Raw genomic sequence first — 18,449 nt, 5'->3', positions numbered from 1 at the left:
AGCCTAGGTGGTTAGGACCCCACATCATTATCCTAACCATCCCCACGGCTGCCAAGCTCCTAGGTCACACCCCATGGTATCATGTGTCCCACCTTAAGGCGGCACCTCAAGATGACCAATGGAAATCCAAACCCCTGGGTCCCACTCGCCTCTGCCTCACCTGTGGCCCTTGCCCATCAATTCCTAACCCTTCAAATCCTCCTCCTAACAATACTTCTAATATCTCCCCTTAAGGCCAGTCCCTTCTATGCCTGGTGGTTCTATTTGCAGGAATCCTGGAAACAAGGCCCCAGTACTAAGACCCAATATATTGCTCAAGTAGATTGCCAGCCCATAGATTGCAAATCCCCCATAAAATTCAAGTTCCCAAAGTCCAAGGCCAATACTATTAAGAACTCTCAGAATAACTTTGGCCTCTGCTTTCTGTATGACCAAACCAAGAATTTTTGTCACAAGTGGAGTGCTATCTTTGGTGAATGCCCGTATGCCTCTTGTGTCATGCATAAAACCCCAAAAAGTGAAGTACTTTCCATTGACAACCAAGGCAAGGTGTCCCTTACTATTCGTGACCCCTGGCACGACTGATGGGAAAAGGGAATTGCAGGTAAAATATACACCAGGTTTACAAATAGCCACCCCAGTGGTACATGGCAAATATATTAAACCTATTCCCGCATCGTGCCAGTGGAGGTAGACCGACTCAGCTGATTAGGCAACACCATTTTACAAAATGAGGCTGCTTTAACTAACCAACTTGAATCCTCGAGCAATAACCCCCAACCTTTCTCTTGGTTAACACTAGTACAGCAAGGTGTTAATATGTTAAGTTTAACTGAAGCCATAAACTTTATCAATTGTTTTTTGTGTGCCTCCCTCAATGAATCCCCCTTAGCCACAGTTCCCCTCCGGACCGAGTTCAACCTATCACGATCACCTACGGGACACGACACCACCCTAACAGGGATCCCACTGTTCAAAGCACACTCCCAGGATCTCTTTCTCTGCTACGGAATAACTGACAGCCCCAGCTGCAACACAACTGTAAAAGTAAGATCCACCCACTATGCACCTCCAGGAGGATACTTCTGGTGTAATGGGACCCTAACCAAGGTTGTAAATGCCTCCCTTTCCTCCCCTTGCATACCTGTTACTCTGGTCCCACAGTTGAAGGCATATGGGCAGGCCGAGTTCCTATCCCTCCTTACGCCTCCTCCCTCTGTTCACTGAAACAAATGAGCTGTTTTGCTCCCTGTAGTAGTCGGCCTCTCTTTAGCATCATCTCTAGTAGCCGCTGGAATAGGAAGCGGAGCAATGGGCTACAGTGTCACTTTAGCTGCTCAACCGGAAGACAAACTGTGTAGCCATTGAAGCGTCAGCCACTCCTCTAGCCTCCCTCCAGCGACAAATCACATCACTAGCTCAGGTAACTCTCCAAAACCAATGGGCCCTTGACCTGCTAACAGCAGAAAAAGGAGGTACCTGTCTGTTTCTCCAGGAAGAATGCTGCTACTACATCAATGAATCAGGCCTAGTAGAGGAGAACATCAACACTCTCCACTGACTCCAGGAAGACTTCCATAAAAAGCAAAATACAGGAGTCTTGTCCCTAAGCTGGTGGCATCCTATGCTTACCTGGCTAAACCCCATCATCACTCCTATCATCGTAATCTGTTTGCTTTTACTAACGACCCCTTTTCTTCTCAGGTTCCTACAAGCTTGTATGCGAGAAATTGGACGAGTGGCTGTTAACCAAATGCTGCTTCATCCCTTCGTCTGCATCTCAGTCGAGGCACCAGCCAACTGACCTGTCCCCCTTACCTTGCCCCTATTCAGCAGGAAGTAGTCAGAAAGAGGGGCGCCCTCTATCTATCATCAAAAGGTCGGAATGTAAGGCTGGTTCCCTTGCCGGGGGCTCGGACACACCCCCTTCCCTCTCCGGGAGCTCGGACACACCTCCCTCACCGGGAGCCTGGGAAAAAAGCACCATCAGGACCTACCCGATACCATTTTGTCCCATCCAGGCCCCACTCCCTACCTACCACTTTGTCCTATCCAGGCCCCACTCCGTGCCTGCCATTTTGTCTTCTGCAGGCCCCACCCTGTGTCTGCCATTTTGTCTTCCTGCCTACTATTTTGTCCTATCTGGGCCCCACTCCCCTCCATTTTGTTCCATCCGGGTCCCACTCCACTCCATTTTGTCCCACTCACCTTGGGCACAGCCAATCAAATGCCTCTACTCCCTATAAAACCCCGTGCCTGAGAGGAGTCCACGCGACTTCTCTGGCCCCTCCTGTCCGGACCGCAGAACCTCACCTGGGAGCCTGAATAAATTCCTTCGCATAGGATTATCTTCGTGCTGGCCTCAGTTTCTTCATTATAAACACGGCAAGAACCCAAGAACAAACCTTACAGAATGAACAACGCTTCTTAGCACAGGAGTGAGGAGAATAAGCTTCCATAGATGGCCCTCAGTATACTAAGCCCAGTCCTCCTTCTCACTCTGTTTAATAACCACCAGAGGCAGCATACAGGGTTGGTTAAGAGCACATTGTGGGGGCCCACTGGCTGGAGTTCAAATCCTCCCATGATATGTTTTGTGTCTCTGGATAAATTACCCAACCTCTCTACCCCTTAATACTTTCATGTGTGGCATGGGAATAACACAGTAGTAGCTTAATATGGCACCTAGTTCATAGAGTTGTTGGGGAGATTAAATGACTTAATATGAATAAAGCAGTTGAACAGTCCTTTGCACATAGCAGTCAGTAGACAGTAGCTAGTACTATTATTTGTATGTACTGCTTCTCTGTGGCTCTCTTTGCCAAATTTTTAAAATCATGAATACCATAGTAAAAAAAAATTAAATCTTTTTTTTTTTTTTTTTTTGGAGACAGAGTCTCACTCTGTCACCCAGGCTGAAGTGCAGTGGCATGATCTCAGCTCATTGCAACCTCCACCTTCCAGGTTCAAGAGATTCTCGTGCCTCAGCCTCTGGTTGGATTTATAGGCATGTGCCACCATGCCCAGCTAATTTTTGTATTTTTAAGTAGAGATAGGTTTTACCACGTTGGCAGACTGGTCTCAAACTCCTGACCTCAGGGATCCATCCACCTCAATCTCCCAAAATGCTGGGATTACATATGTGAGCCACTGCGCCTGGCCCAGTAAAAATATTTTGAGCATACATTTTCAATAAATGTATGTTAATGTACTTTGTAAATTATTTAGGCATATAACTGTTCAAATATATGTTACATATTTAAACATACAAAAATAAAATGTATGAGATAAAAAGTAAATCTAAATAACATTGTAGAACTTTTAATATTTTCTTGTCACACCAAAAAAATTTTGCTCATTTGCTGGAATACCTCCTTTCTCTAGAGGCACCTATCCAACAGTACACCTTTGGTTGCCTGTAAATCTAGATGGCTTACTGGCTGCACAGATCCTAAGCATTTGGTAAATATAAGACAATTTTTTTTTTTCTGAAACAGAGTCTCGTGTTGTCACCCAGGCTGGAGTATAGTGGTGCAATCTCGGCTAACTGCAACCTCCGCCTCCAGGGTTCAAGCGATTCTCCTGCCTCCCAAGTAGCCAGGACTACAGACACGTGCCACCATGCCCAGCTAATTTTTTGTATTTTCAGTAGAGACAGGGTTTCACTGTGTTGGCCAAGATAGTCTTGATTTCCTGACCTTGTGGTTCACCTGCCTCAGCCTCCCAAAGTGCTAGGATTACAGGTGTGAACCACCACACCTGGCCAGGGAATTATTTTTAACATATAAAATGTGACAGATGCATAAAAAGAAGTCAAATGGGAAGAAATTAAAGAACAGAAAGGGTATGCAGTGAAAGAAAATGTATATTGGGAAAACCAAAAGGAAGGATAACCAGGAAAAGACCAAAACAAAATATCTGTAAATTATATGTGGTAACTGGAATTTTTTGAGAAAAATTTTAGAACAGCTTGAGGTTTTAGATTTTACCTCCAAAATAAAAATGAGCTAGGGTTGGACTACCCAAAGGGCAACCAGATATTTTTCTTGTTGCCTGTGGCATAACTCACACTTTTTTCATTTCTTTAAGTTTATTTTGAAAAGGGATACCTAGTGGCCCAATTACCTGGCACTCATCCAGGGTCCTCTGTGGGACAGAAAAGGCAGGGGAATTCCTCAAGCTAAAATAATCAGCCTGAAAGAGTTGATGGGTGTCTATTTGCACAGCCAGCCACCTCACTTTTTGTTCTTGGTCTTTGCAAAGAAAATGACAACTCAGAATGTTTACTCTAAGGACAGTCACACCATCCTATGGCCTCTTTCATTTAAGGATTTCTAAGAAATAATGAGCTCATGAACTATTATCAGTACTGCTTTCACCTCCCATTTGCCAACATAATAGAATAAGAGGTGATCTAATCAAGGGAGGCAACCAGTCTAGTGGAAAAAAACTGGAATCTGAAATTGTATCTATGTGACCTTGAACAAGTTATTTAACCTCAAGTTTCTTCCTGTATACCAGGAGAAAGAAAATAACTGTCTACCTATCTCACAGGTCTATTAGAAGATAAAAAGAAAATGTGTATTCCAAAAGCACTTGGAAGACACAAGACCCTGGTTTTTGTCTGTGAACAAAAGGAATCATGGAACGAGCCTATCTGTGATGTATGTGATGAGGGCTTTAGGATGATGAAATATAATGAACCAAATTTAACTGGAATTGATAAGGTGATTAATACAAAGTATAACATGGAGAAATCATAGCTCCTATGAGACATGCCACAGGCACTTGGTTCATGTCAGGCAAGGCACAATGAGCAAAGCCCAGGTGTGTCACAGAGAAGAGGGATCAAAAACATGTCAAAAACCTAAACACAGGTTTAAGAAACAAAAGAAGCATACATTCCGATGTTTATTTTCCCTACTTTTTATTATTGTCTTCGACAATCTGACATGTTTTGTTTAACTTTTGGCAAGTTTCATCTTACATGGGATAAACTAATGGTCCAGGGGCAGCTTAAAGAGTGGGAGAGGGCTCCTGTGGATTACCTTCCTTTTAACACATTCTCTCTTAGTTCTACTCTGTGGATGTTCAACATGAAAAGAACAGATGTGCACATTCATTTAGCAAGTTCAGCAGTGCTTCAGTTGTCTGAGAGTAGTTCTTCCCCAGTGGGAGTGGGCAAGAAGCCAGGACTGGTGTGGGGTGTTCTCAGCTTCAGCTGTTTTTCAGCCAAGAAAAATAGTACCTATGACTCCAGTATCCCTCGGAACCTTACAGACAATGGGAAACTGACAAGCTGTCAAATCCCACATCCTTTGAAGTGTAGCAAATTTCTAATTCTTTTGAACTGCCTCCACAATTAGAAACACACTGGTGTCAGAAGCTACAAAGAATACTGAGTTTATTTCTTTTGCTCACAGGCTTTGAAGAAAGAATAATGCCTGGCTATCTTGGCAAGAGTTTATCTGTGACTCCCAGTTGATTCCAGGTGTCTTGGGTCTCCCAGTGTATGTTGTTCTATTACAAAGTTTAGGAAACCATCCTTGGCATGGATAGCCATGCAGCACAGATTTCTGTAGTAAAACTCTTAATTATTCCAGGTTTTGTGGGGGCTGCTTTCTCCACAAGCTACCAGCTATCCCCCACTACCCTTCATTCTACTAGAGGAATTCCTTAGTTTCCTCTCCCAATACCCTGTAAAACACTTCTAAACCAGAGACCCTCTGAAATCTCCATCACAGACAGTTTAGCCAATTATTTCCTAATCATAAACTGGAGTGTTGGATGAGAAGAGAGACTCTGCTGAGCAATATGGTCAAGAGATAAAAGATCCAAATCTGGATGTTCCACCTCCCCATACAAGACATTTCAGAGCTTCTGCTGCAACAAAGGCCAATGATTAAAGTCATTTTGGAAGGGAGTCCTCTGTTGCTTCTGTTGTGAACCATAAACACAACTGTATCCCTAGAGAAGAGGTGGAGTTATTGAAATCTCATGTTTTGATAATTTCTGAATGATTTAATCTTGGAAACCAAATAGAAATCGATGTTGATTTCTTTAAAAAAAATTGTTGTTATATGGAGCCAACACATGTAATCCATCTTTGGCATTACAAGTCAGTATGTGTCAAAGGCTACCAAAATAAACTTTGGTTGAGCACCAGGGGGTGGAGTCTATCAACTGATGAGAATGATTGATGGGAATCTTGCGCAAACAACATTTATAACTAGTTAGGAAGTTTAGTGATTCAAAGTAAGTATTTAAGATAAGAAGAGAGTTACTGGAGAGTAATCCAGTTCTTGCTTTAGGGGACATTAACTCAACCCTTTTTACACTCTTGAGAGAAATGTCCAGAACAGGCTGGTTATAGATCATTTTGGGGAGGAAGATTTTGATTGGACTGTTGCTGAATAAGGTAGGTTCTCCTGGGCCTTTCTGAGCTGAGCATCCATGTAGATGTCCCATACAAATTCTAGGGGTTTCAGTTCCGTAGCACAGATAATCCAGAGTACAAGACTCAGAACTCTGAACCCTCAGTTTCCACTTAGATTATGTCTGGAGACACTCAGCTTACTGAACATTCCTGGGTCAGATCGAAAGTCAAATGAACAGCAATGGCTCTTGCTCTGTTGTTCTCCCAAATATGAAGTAGCTTATGATTGTGCCACATGGCCACAGCTCTTCCCGGTCCCTTATCCTGAATCCCTCCTCCTCTACCTCCCTTTCTTTTTGTAAATCAAGATAAATGTTACTCAAGGGCAAATTTTAAAAATCAAAAGTTTATAATCTAAGAGAATGTGTCATAAGAGGTTATGAAGATTAAAGGAGAGAAGCAACATGTTATTTCAAGTGGTAGGCCAGGTGTGGTGGCTCATGCCTGTAATCCCAACACTTCGGGAGGCTGAGGCGGGCAGATCACCTGAGGTCAGGCCTGACCAACGTGGAGAAACTCCGTCTCTATTAAAAATACAAAATTAGCCGGGTGTGGTGCCACATGCCTGTAATCACAGTTACCAGGGAGGCTGAAACAGGAGAATCACTTGAACGCAAGAGGCAGAAGTTGCAGTGAGCCAAGATCACACCATCGGACTCCAGTATAGGCAAAAAGAGTGAAACTCTAACTCAAGGGAAAAAGAAAAAAAAGAAAAAAGAAAGCCTGCCACTGCTTTTAAAGAAGGGCTGCGCTTGGTGGCTCATGTCTGTAATCCTAATTCTTCAGGAGGCCAAGGTGGGTGGATCACTTGAGGTCAGAAGTTTGAGACCAGCCTGGCCAACATAGCAAAACCCCATCTCTACTAAAAATACAAAAAAAATAGCCAGATGTGGTGGTGGGTACCTGTAATCCCAGGTACTAAGGAGGTATAGGCAGGAGAATCACTTGAAGCCAGGCAGCAGAGGTTGCAGTGAGCTGAGATCGCCCCACTGCACTCCAGTTGCAGTGAGCTGAGATCGCCCCACTGCACTCCAGCCTGGGCAACAGAGTGAGACTGTCTTAATAAAAAAAAATTAAAATTAAAACATCAAGTGGTGAAGCAGCTAGAGCAAAATTGAAGGTCTCAAAAAAGATGGAAGCTGAAGAGGACAATGAGAGAAGTAGAGGTTCTAGTATCTCTAACTGCTGTTTATATCCCACAAGCCAAAGTCAGATACCTAAGTGATCATCAGAGAACAGGGTGCTGACCTAGTTACATACTTAAAATTCATCAATGGTGCCTCTGTAAGATATTAGTAAACCAGCTGGTGAAGAATATAAGCCACAAGCCAGGCAGAAAAGACAAGAGAGCAGATGAGGTTGAACCACTACCACAGACTTCTTTGTGTATTTATAAATACTACCCACTGCATTCTGGTTTCAAGGCTTTAAAAAGAGATGACTGTCTCTGTTAGAGATGCTTTTTCATAATTAATTTCAGAGTCATTTATTAATTATCTTTTATAGTTAATAAAAGATAAGAGTGAGCTATGTTTGGGTTTGGAGAACAATGACAATTATCTAAGTCTCAATCTTTGCCTCCCCTCCAAACCATAAAATATAAAGAGAAAAGAAATAAAACTGCACAGGACCCATACGTTCATCATTACTAAAATTAAGAGAACAATACAACCTTCAAATTACTTGTAAATAGAGTAAAAACAAATTCCAACAGAGCTCCCTTAGCCTGCCTGCAGCTGCCACAAGCCTGTAGATAGAGTGGGAGAATGTCTAAAAGACTCTGTCCTAAGAGTGCAGCAGGGAAGAGAGCTTAGAGGAAACACAGACAAAATCATGCCATATAGAGAGGGGGAAGATTTTTTTTCTCTATAGTCACACCACTGTCAATACTTCCAGAACAATTCACTTCTGATACCAGATGTGTGGGTTTTTCCACACACCGACCAAGTCTATGACATCAGCTGGGTGTTCTACAATTTAATTCAATTCTGACATTAACTGGAGTTAGCACACACCCCACAGGTTAAGAGCTCAATCTCAGTAGACTTCAGATGCCAATCACAAGTCCCAGGTTGTCACCTGGACTTCTGATGGACCAGCTATTAATTAGGGTTCCCATAACTACCTCCTTGGGCTTGAAAATTTGCTAGGAAAACTCAAAAAATTTAGGGAAACATGTTTACCAGTTTATTATATAATAAAGAATACCAATGAACAGCCAGATGAAAAGATACATAGGGCTAGGTGTAGAGGTCCTGAGTGCAGGAACTTCTGCCCCAACAGAGTTGGAGTGCACCCTTCTCCTGGCATATGAATGTGCTTGCCAACCTGGAAGTACTCTAAACCCTATAGTTCATGGATTTTTATGGAGGCTTCATCATGTGGACACCATCAATTACTAGCTCAATCTCCAGCCCCTCTCCCCTTTCCAAACAATGGGGAAAGGAGCAGAAAGTTCCAAGATTCTAATCATGGGCTGGCCTTTCTGATGACCAGTCCCCAACCAAGAAATCACCAAAAGTCACCCACTAGAACAGAATATACACCCAGGAAACTCCAAGGAATTAGGATTTCTGCATCAGGAACCATGGCCAAAGACCAAATATTAGAACAAAAGATACCATTACCCCTACTGCTCAGGAAGTTACAAGGCCTTTAAGGAGCTCTGTGCCAGGACTGTGGACAGAGATCAAAATATATATATATATCCTATAAATATAAATATATATATATATACACACACACACATATTTGAAGAGAAATTTTGGCAACAGTAAGTGCCAAAATACTGAATAGTTCAGTATTTTGGACTAGGTAGTTCATAAGGCTTGAAAGTGGGGAAACCACCAACATTCCTGGCAGCCAAGTCAGATGCATGGACATCGTCTTTGACCACATCTTCACATTCATGCCTCATCCAAACTATCAACAATTTCATAGATTTTGCTATCTAAATATTCTCTAATCCATTTCCTTCTCCCCAGCCTCCCTGTTACTTCCCTTGTTCAGGTTGCTATCCTCTCACCCCTGGACTATAACAAGAACCTCTTATATTTCTACCTTCACTGTTCGTAGCTCTCCTTTTCCCCTTCTGTTCTTCAATCTAACTTCCATATTCCTTGTTAAAGTGATTTTTCTGACAGATAAACTTGCCTGGTATTCCCATGCTGGATTAGGTACCTCACCTGAATCTTCCCATAGCTTCCTACATGTCTTTATCACAGCATTATGACTAAAAGCATCCTTTTGGAATTAGACATTTTATACACTAGCTCATGTGCTTGTTTCATGTATCAGGGAAAGGTTTTTAACCTCTTGGAACCTCCAGTTTGTAAAATAGAATTAAAAGTATTGCCTACCTCATAAAGCAGGAAATTAACACATGGGAAATACAACAGGGCCTGACATGTAGTAAGTGCCAAATTGATATTAGCTGACAACCACCACATAGTATTGAATTTTTCTGTTTATAAATATGCCTAACACACTAGATCTAGCCTCATCATTTAAAAAAAAAATGTCTAGTGATTTCTGTTTTCAAAAACCAAACAGATTATCCATATCCCCTACACAGAAAGTCTAATCCAAAATGTTTTGTGTTCAATCACTGAGCAAGATGTCACATTTTCACAAAATTAATTAATCTGAGGCTGGGCACAGTGGTTCACGCCTGTAATCCCAGCACTTTGGGAGGCTAAAGCGGGCAGATCACCTGAGGTCAGGAGTTCAAGACTGGCCTGGCCAACATGGTGAAACACCATCTCTACTAAAAATACAAAACTTAGCTGGGCATGGTGGCACGTGCCTGTAATCCCAGCTACTTGGAAGGCTGAGGTGGGAAAACAGTCTGAGCCTGGGAGGCGGAGGTTGCAGTGAGCCGAGATCATGCCACTGCATACAAGCCTGGGCAACAGAGCAAGACTTCATCTCCAAGAAAAAAAATTAATCTGAAATGAGATGGTTTGAGCATGATCTTATATGAAGGTATAGAGTAGCCTAATTAATCATCTAAGCTCTTTCCAACTTGCTAATTGCAAATAATATCCTAGCGTTGTACTAAGGAAGCATAAGACTCATTCTTAAGTTTAATGGACATGACCAAAGTACCTGAACTTAAGAGCAGCCACAGGCCCCACCTATGTGAGCACAGCCAGCCCACCAGGCTGCAGGGTACACTACACAGAGAGCATTTGCTTATGACAGCCACAGGCTCAATGCTTGCCAATGGTGGCTGTCCAGCTACCCTGCTAACCTGTAGCTCTTCTGTATGGCCTACACTCTAAGAATGGTGTTTACATATTTTAAATGGTTGAAAAAAAAGCAAAAGAACAATAATATTTTTGTGATATATGAAAATGATATGAAATTCAAATTTTCAGTGTTCATAAAGAAAGTTTTATTGTAACACAGCAACTCTCATTTGTTTACATATTTTCTATGGCTGTTTCTATGCTCAATGGCAAAGTTGAGAAGTTGTGACAGACACTGTATGGCCTGCAAAACCTAACATAGAAACTACCTGACCTTTCAAAACTTTACAGAAAAAAAAAAGCCTACCCCTGCTCTAGTGTGCAAGCTCCTGTCTGCTTCACAACTGTAGTCACTCTAGGGCAATGCATTGTTGTGGGGTAAGTGAATTGCTTAAGAAAATATGCCCATGTAAGAGGCAGAATTGGAATAAAAATTAGGATTTTTGACAGCTAGGCCCACATTCCCTATATTATATTATTACTTTTACTATCAGAGAGCTTATCCATACACTTCCATAGGAAAAAAGAGCTTTGTCATTTAAATGGATGATTAATTTTTAAAATAAAAAATAGACAAAAAGGTAATTCTTTAAAAAACCAATTTTTTTTTTTGAGATGAAGTCTCTGTTGCCCAGGCTAGAATGCAGTGGTGCCATCTCAGCTCACTGCAGCCTCAACCTCCTGGGTTCAAGTGATTCTCCTGCCTTAGCCTCCAGAGTAGCTGGGACTACAGGAATATAGCACCATGCCTGGCTAATTTTTTTTGTATTTTCAGTAGAGATGGGGTTTTACCATGTTGGCCAGACTGGTCTCAAACTCCTGGCCTCAGGTAATCCACCCGCCTTGGCCTCCCAATATGCTGAGATTACAGGCGTGAGCCACCGCACCCAGCCAACAAACCAATTTTTATTACTTGCTTTGAATATTGACCATCATGTATTCATTTTAGCCTAGAAATATATAATCATATGGCATCTATCTATACACAATTTGGGTGTAATAAATACACATACACACTGAAATATGTATATGATCTAATATATACCAAGGTGTATACATATATTTAATTTACCCACATATACTAGACGTAGATGTACATTTACATATATTTGCATGTAAACACACATATATGCACACTTTCACTGAATACACACCTGTCAGTCCTTGTGGTACATCCTAATGAAACCTGATTTTTTCCTGTTAATACCATTTCTTAACTACCTCAACCTACTAACAATGAAATAATTAGAAATTTTTGTCTAGCTGCAAGATTTTCATTTAAAGATAATCTGCATAAAAATATACATTCATGTGTATGGATAGTATATAAATGTATTTATATTATGCTTCATTCTAGGAAAGGGGAATGAGAAATGCTAACTAGATTAAGAGTATGAAAAGCAACCAGAATAAACAATTGGATTTATTCCATTGGTTCTATCAAAAAAACTTAGTAAGATGGAAGTTCTAATATGTCTGTAGCATAACACTACATTTAAGCCAATTCCTTTGCCATACTTGGCTGTTATTTAACTGACTTCATAAAATGCTCAAGAAAAAGATTTCTTAAGAAATGCTCAGTTACAGCTGCATCAAACATCTTCTCCAAAATGACTTTCAAGAGCACCAAATAATTTTAGTGTAACATAATCATTGAATGTCTGTTGTTCTCAGAAAAGAACTAAAGTTGGAGAAAGTAATTAAAGCCAGATCCTAAAAGTCAACACATCTGAGGCTCCAGACACTGACTCTGCATGTGCTGTGGTTTCCACTAAACACTAAAATGAGGTAATTTTTTATTCTTATTACGTTCACAACTCTTGCAAAACCTAACCAGGGTGAAAACTGTATTAATTTTTCTCATTAAGTGAATTATGTACTGTATAAGTTTTCAATGTCTTGTGCTTAAAACAGAATCTCTCCTATAGTTACCTTTTCCAAGTAACAAGAGAGCATTCTTGATAAAGTGTGGATAATCTAAACATCTTATTTTACTCTCTTTCCCTCTCTTTTTAAATCCAGATTAGGAATTGTGAGATCAGCTTGTATGTCACTTTCTTCTCCCCCTGCTTTGTCTGTTCCCTTTTGGGACTTAATAATTGGGCTGAAGAAACATTATCACATGCCCAGAAGTATGAACCTTGGAAGAGGTAAAACTGGAGCCACAACACAGACACACACAGACATATGCATATCAAAAGCAGGGAGGAGAAAAAGAGGGATGAGGAATGATGAAAAAGAAAAATTTCAGGGTGGGGGTAAGGGGAGAAAACTCAGAGGATGGGTCAATAGGTACAGCAATCCACCATGGCACATGTATACCTGTGTAACAAAGCTGCATATTCTGCACACGTATCCTGGTTTGTTTGTCTTTTTAGAAAAAATAAAGGGAAAAAAAAGAAAATTTCTTTTTCATGGACTAGAGTAGAACAACTAATCTTTTAGACTACTGAAAAGAAATACATGTCAGTTTTTAAAAGATTAAATTGTTTTAAAGATATGCCAAAACCCAAGTGTATGGTCATATAGTTAGCAAATGTGTAAATGCTTTCATCTACAGTCTCAGAGCACCTAAAAATAGTACAATTTTTAGGCTCCACAGCATCAAAAAAAAATGATAGAAAACACTGATCTCCTGATACTGAACATCAAACTTTGGTCAATACTCCTTCATCCCAAGGATGAGAGGGGCATCCAAAATTAATCAAGGATGCATATTAAGAAGCTATGTCATCACCATGGTGGGTTTTGATACTTCTAAATTGGTCAATTATAATTGATCACCATATGAGAACTATAACCCAGTATTAGAAATGTTAATATTTTAAACTGTTTTCTCTGGTCTATCACCTTGTCAAAGATCTTTTGAAAGCCTGACTATATCATATTTATAGATGAAGCTTTGTGTAAATGTATGTTTAACCCTTAAGTTAATTGCAGCAAGTCAATCATGGTTTAAATTTAGAGCAATCTTTTGGCTTTTTCTCTTAGTAGGTTACATACATCTAAATTATTTGTAACCCTTTTTGTTATTAAAGAGTTACAATAATTCCAATACGGAAGTTTCTAGTCCTCTCTGGAATATTTGTTTTATGTTTGTTTATTTAACTCTATACTATTGAATATACTACCAGACAGATTTCTTAGGGACTTCTTAGAACATTAGTACCCCTGGTCTAAAATTGGGGGAAATTGACATTAGGTGATACTAATTCTCCTTAAAGCAGATTCCCTTAAGTATAATTACATTGTTCAGACACAATGAGAAACAGCAAAAATAATTTGAAAACATTTTTTCTCACTAAGCTGTTAAGCTGTCAATCAACAATATAGAAGAGCAGTTCTCCATTTCTACCTTTCACTTCCATAAAACTGTTACTGAATTAGTTTGCTGAGAAGGTATAAGACTTTGGGCCAGTCATTTAAGCCGTCTTGGCCTTTGAGGTAATTTTTTATTCTTACTACCTTAACATTTGGGAGTTGGTTTAGATGTTTCTAAGACTTTCAGCTCCAGAAGTCTAGAATTCAATGCTAGAGGTCTAGAGCATCTTTTGACCTGGAATCCTCTACAGCTCACTAGTTGGGATAGTATTTTAACACTCTCCCATTAGTCACGATAAAAACTTCTTGGAAAGTCTACTTCAAATTGACAGAGATAACTTCAGGTTTGCCGTGCTTTGTGGACTTCTCAGCTATTATTGCATTATCTTCCTACTTGTGGGACAAACCCTTTTATCTCAAAAACAAAATTTTTCTTTCTCTCTTTCTTCCCTCTCTCTCTGCTTCCCTCCTCCCTCCTTCCTCCCTCCCCTCCCTTCCCTTTCCTTCCCTTCTCCCCTCCTCCTTTTCTCCTCTTTCTCTTATTCACCTCTCCTCCTCCTTTTTCACTTCCCCTTTCCTCCTTTCCTCCTCCTCCTCCCCCTCCTCCCCCTCCTCCTCCTTCTCCTCCTCTTCCTTCTTCTTCTTCCTCTTCTTCTTCTCTCTCTCTCTGTTCCTACTTCCTAGGTTATTGCTTCCCTTCTTGTTCAATACATGTATGACACATGACTTTGGGTTTTTTTTCTAACAGTATATTCATATGCTTAAAGTGATGAAAAAAATTACACTGTGCCTTGCTCACAATATGTACTTTATGACTTCCCGCTTGACATCACTCAAGATTAGGTTTAGGAATTTCACTTTTCTCGTGAGCTCTTGAAGAATCAATTGAGCATGTAATCATTTATCCTAGCCAATTACTTATCTTATGCTTTCCATTCTTATAAAGGATGGTAGCAAGTATGTCTGAGTAGCTTAAGTTCCCAATTGCTGAGTACCTGGCATAATTTTTCAAACTCCCCCAACTTTCATGATTAGATTATATGACATTTCTATCTGCAGAATACTTTGTTTATATGAGAATAATTTTACCACACTGCAGTTCATCATTCTCCATGTAAAATGTCCTTGTTTATTTTGAATCGGACATGAGGAAGGGAGAGAGTAGACAGGCAAAAATGGGAAAATAAATCTCAATCACTTTGGCTGTGGAGACCTAACTAAGAGCCCAGAGAAGAACTTGGTTCAACTAAGATCACATATGTTTTGTTACATTTCCAATCCGGTTTCTTTTTTTTCTATTGTGACCCACAAAATTTATTCAATTTATACTTAATTAAACTAAAAAGTTTCTGCACAGCAAAAGAGACAAACAGCAGAGTAAATAGACAATGCACAGAGTGGGAGAAAATATTCACAATCTATACATCTGACAAAGGACTAATATCCAGAATCTATAAGAAACTCAAATTAGCAAGAAAAAAAACCAAACAATCCCATCAAAAATTGGGCTAAGGACATGAATAGACAATTCTCAAAAGATGATATACAAATGCCTAACAAACATATGAAAAAAATGCTCAACATCACTAATGATCAGGGAAATGCAAGTCAAAACCACAATGTGATACCACCTCACTTCTGCGAAACTGGTCATAATCAAAAAATCAAAAAATTATAGATGTTGGCAGGGATACAGTGAAAAGGGAACACTCCTTGGTGGGAATGTAAACTAGTGCAGCCACTATGGAAAACAGTGTGGAGATTCCTTAAAGAGCTAAAAGTAGAACTGTCATTTGATCCAGCAATCCCACTACTGAGTATCTACCCAGGGGAAAAGAAGTCATTTTACAAAAAAGATGCTTGCACAGGCATGCTTATAGCAGTACAATTCGCAAAGGCGGAATTGGGGAACCAACCCAAATGTCCATCAGTCAATGAGTGGTTAAAGAAATTGTGGTATAAATACACCATGGAATACATTCGGCCATAAAAAGGAATGAAATAATGGCATTCACAGTAACCTGAATGGAACTGGAGATCATTATCTAAGTGAAGTAACTCAGGAATGGAAAAACCAAACATTGTATGTTCTCACTCATAACTGGGATTAAGCTATGAGAATACAAAGGCATATGAATTAATTATACAGTGGATTTTGGGGACTATAGATTAGGTACAGTGTATACTCCTCAGATGATGGGTGCACCAAAATCTCACAAATCACCACTAAAGAACATACTCATGTAACCAAGGAGCACCTGTTCCCCAAAAAAAGATAGGAATAAGAAATAAAGTGAATTAATAATTTTTTTAAAAAAATTCAATCTTAATTCTTTAACAGAAGATCTTAATTATCTTACCTGAATTCCATCATCAGTGATTCTATAACATGCAGATACAGAAAGTTCCTTCAATTTTTTATGTCCGGAAAGTATATTCAAATCCTAAAAATATTTAATATAAAGATCATTTTGTGATTATCATTTAGTATGGAATATATAGTTCCAATAACCATGTATACAAATTAACAACATAAAAAAATTTATGAAATCTAAAAAATTTTAGCTGTTGTCATATGTATTTACACTTAAAAAAGCATAAGATCACTTAGGTTAGGCAATATCATTAAGTAAAATTTTCAAGTTGTCTCTAATGTTTTACAAAAGGTTTCATGGAATCTCGGAGCCAGAAAACTCCTTAGTAGGTTATTATCTTGCCACTTGTTTCCAGATAAATGTTATCTGAATCAATATAAACAAATCCAACTTACTAATTTATTTTGAAGACAGTTCATGCGGATAAAGAATCTATTTGTTAATATATTTTTATTTATGCCTAACCAAAACATCTAAAAATCTTTAGCTCATTTTATAATGATTAATCCCTTGAAAAGGAAGAGAACAGATCATTTTTTTTTTTTTTTAATTGCATTTTAGGTTTTGGGGTACATGTGAAGAACATGCAAGGTTGTTGCACAGGTGCACACCTGGCAGTATGATTTGCTGCCTCCCTCCCCTTCACCTATATCTGGCATTTCTCCCCATGCTATCCCTCCCCAACTCCCCACCCCCCCCACTATCCCCCCTCCCCCCAACAGACCCCCGTGTATAGTGCTCCCCTCCCTGTGTCCATGTGTTCTCCTTGTTCAACACCCGCCTATGAGAGAGAACATGTGGTGTTTGATTTTGTGTTCTTGTGTCAGTTTGCTGAGAATGATGTTTTCCAGGTTCATCCATGTCCCTACGAAGGATGTGAACTCCTCCTTTTTAATGGCTGCATAATATTCCATGGTGTATATGTGCCACATTTTTCCTGTCCAGTCTATCATCGATGGGCATTTGGGCTGGTTCCAGGTCTTTGCTATTGTAAACTGTGCTGCAATGAACATTCGTGTGCATGTGTCCTTATAGTAGAACGATTTATAATCCTTTGGATATAAGCCCAGTAATGGGATTGCTGGGTCAAATGGAATTTCTATTTCTAGGTCCTTGAGGAATCGCCACACTGTTTTCCACAGTGGTTGAACTAATTTACACTCCCACCAACAGTGTAAAAGTGTTCCTATTTCTCCACATCCTCTCCAGCATTTGTTGTCTCCAGATTTTTTAATGATCGCCATTCTAACTGGCGTGAGATGGTATCTCAATGTAGTTTTGATTTGCATTTCTCTAATGACCAGTGATGATGAGCATTTTTTCATATGTTTGTTGGCCTCATGTATGTCTTCTTTTGTAAAGTATCTGTTCATATCCTTCGCCCATTTTTGAATGGGCTTGTTTGTTTTTTTCCTGTAAATCTTTTTTAGCTCGTTGTAAATTCTGGATATCAGCCCTTTGTCAGATGGGTAGGCTGCAAAAATTTTTTCCCATTCTGTTGGTTGCCGATTCACTCTATTGACTGTTTCTTTTGCCGTGCAAAAGCTGTGGAGTTTTATTAGGTCCCATTTGTCTATTTTGGCTTTTGTTGCCAATGCTTTTGGTGTTTTGGTCATAAAGTCCTTGCCTACGCCTATGCCCTGAATGGTTTTGCCTAGGTTTCCTTCTAGTGTTTTTATGGTGTTAGGTCTTATGTTTAAGTCTTTAATCCATCTGGAGTCAATTTTAGTGTAAGGTGTCAGGAAGGGGTCCAGTTTCTGCTTTCTGCATATGGCTAGCCAGTTTTCCCAACACCACTTATTGAACATGGAATCCTTTCCCCATTGATTGTTTTTTTCAGGTTTGTCAAAGATCAGGTGGTTGTAGATATGTTGTGTCGCCTCCGACGTCTCTGTTCTGTTCCATTGGTCTATATCTCTGTTTTGGTACCAGTACCATGCTGTTTTGATTACTGTAGCCTTGTAGTATAGTTTGAAGTCCGGTAGTGTGATGCCTCCTGCTTTGTTCTTTTTGCTTAGAATTGACTTGGCTATGCGGGCTCTCTTTTGGTTCCATATGAAGTTTAAG

At 39.9% G+C, this 18,449-nt stretch overlaps 1 protein-coding gene across 1 annotated transcript in view; it reads right to left on the bottom strand.

Moving 5' to 3' along the window:
• The window catches only part of FBXL13 (F-box and leucine rich repeat protein 13), a 221,782-nt gene that overhangs the window by 62,878 nt on the left and 140,455 nt on the right, over window positions 1-18,449 (bottom strand). The window contains exon 14 of the mRNA XM_064383138.1: window positions 16,368-16,451. Coding sequence (XP_064239208.1) covers window positions 16,368-16,451 — 84 coding nt within the window. The remainder of the gene's footprint in view (window positions 1-16,367; window positions 16,452-18,449) is intronic.

Source organism: Aotus nancymaae, unplaced genomic scaffold, assembly GCF_030222135.1.
Source record: "Aotus nancymaae isolate 86718 unplaced genomic scaffold, 86718_ANA_hifiasm-v0.15.2.pri h1tg000002l, whole genome shotgun sequence".
Lineage (NCBI taxonomy): Eukaryota > Metazoa > Chordata > Mammalia > Primates > Aotidae > Aotus > Aotus nancymaae.
The sequence above is the reverse complement of the archived record's forward strand: the minus strand, read 5'-3'. Positions and strand labels throughout refer to the sequence as shown.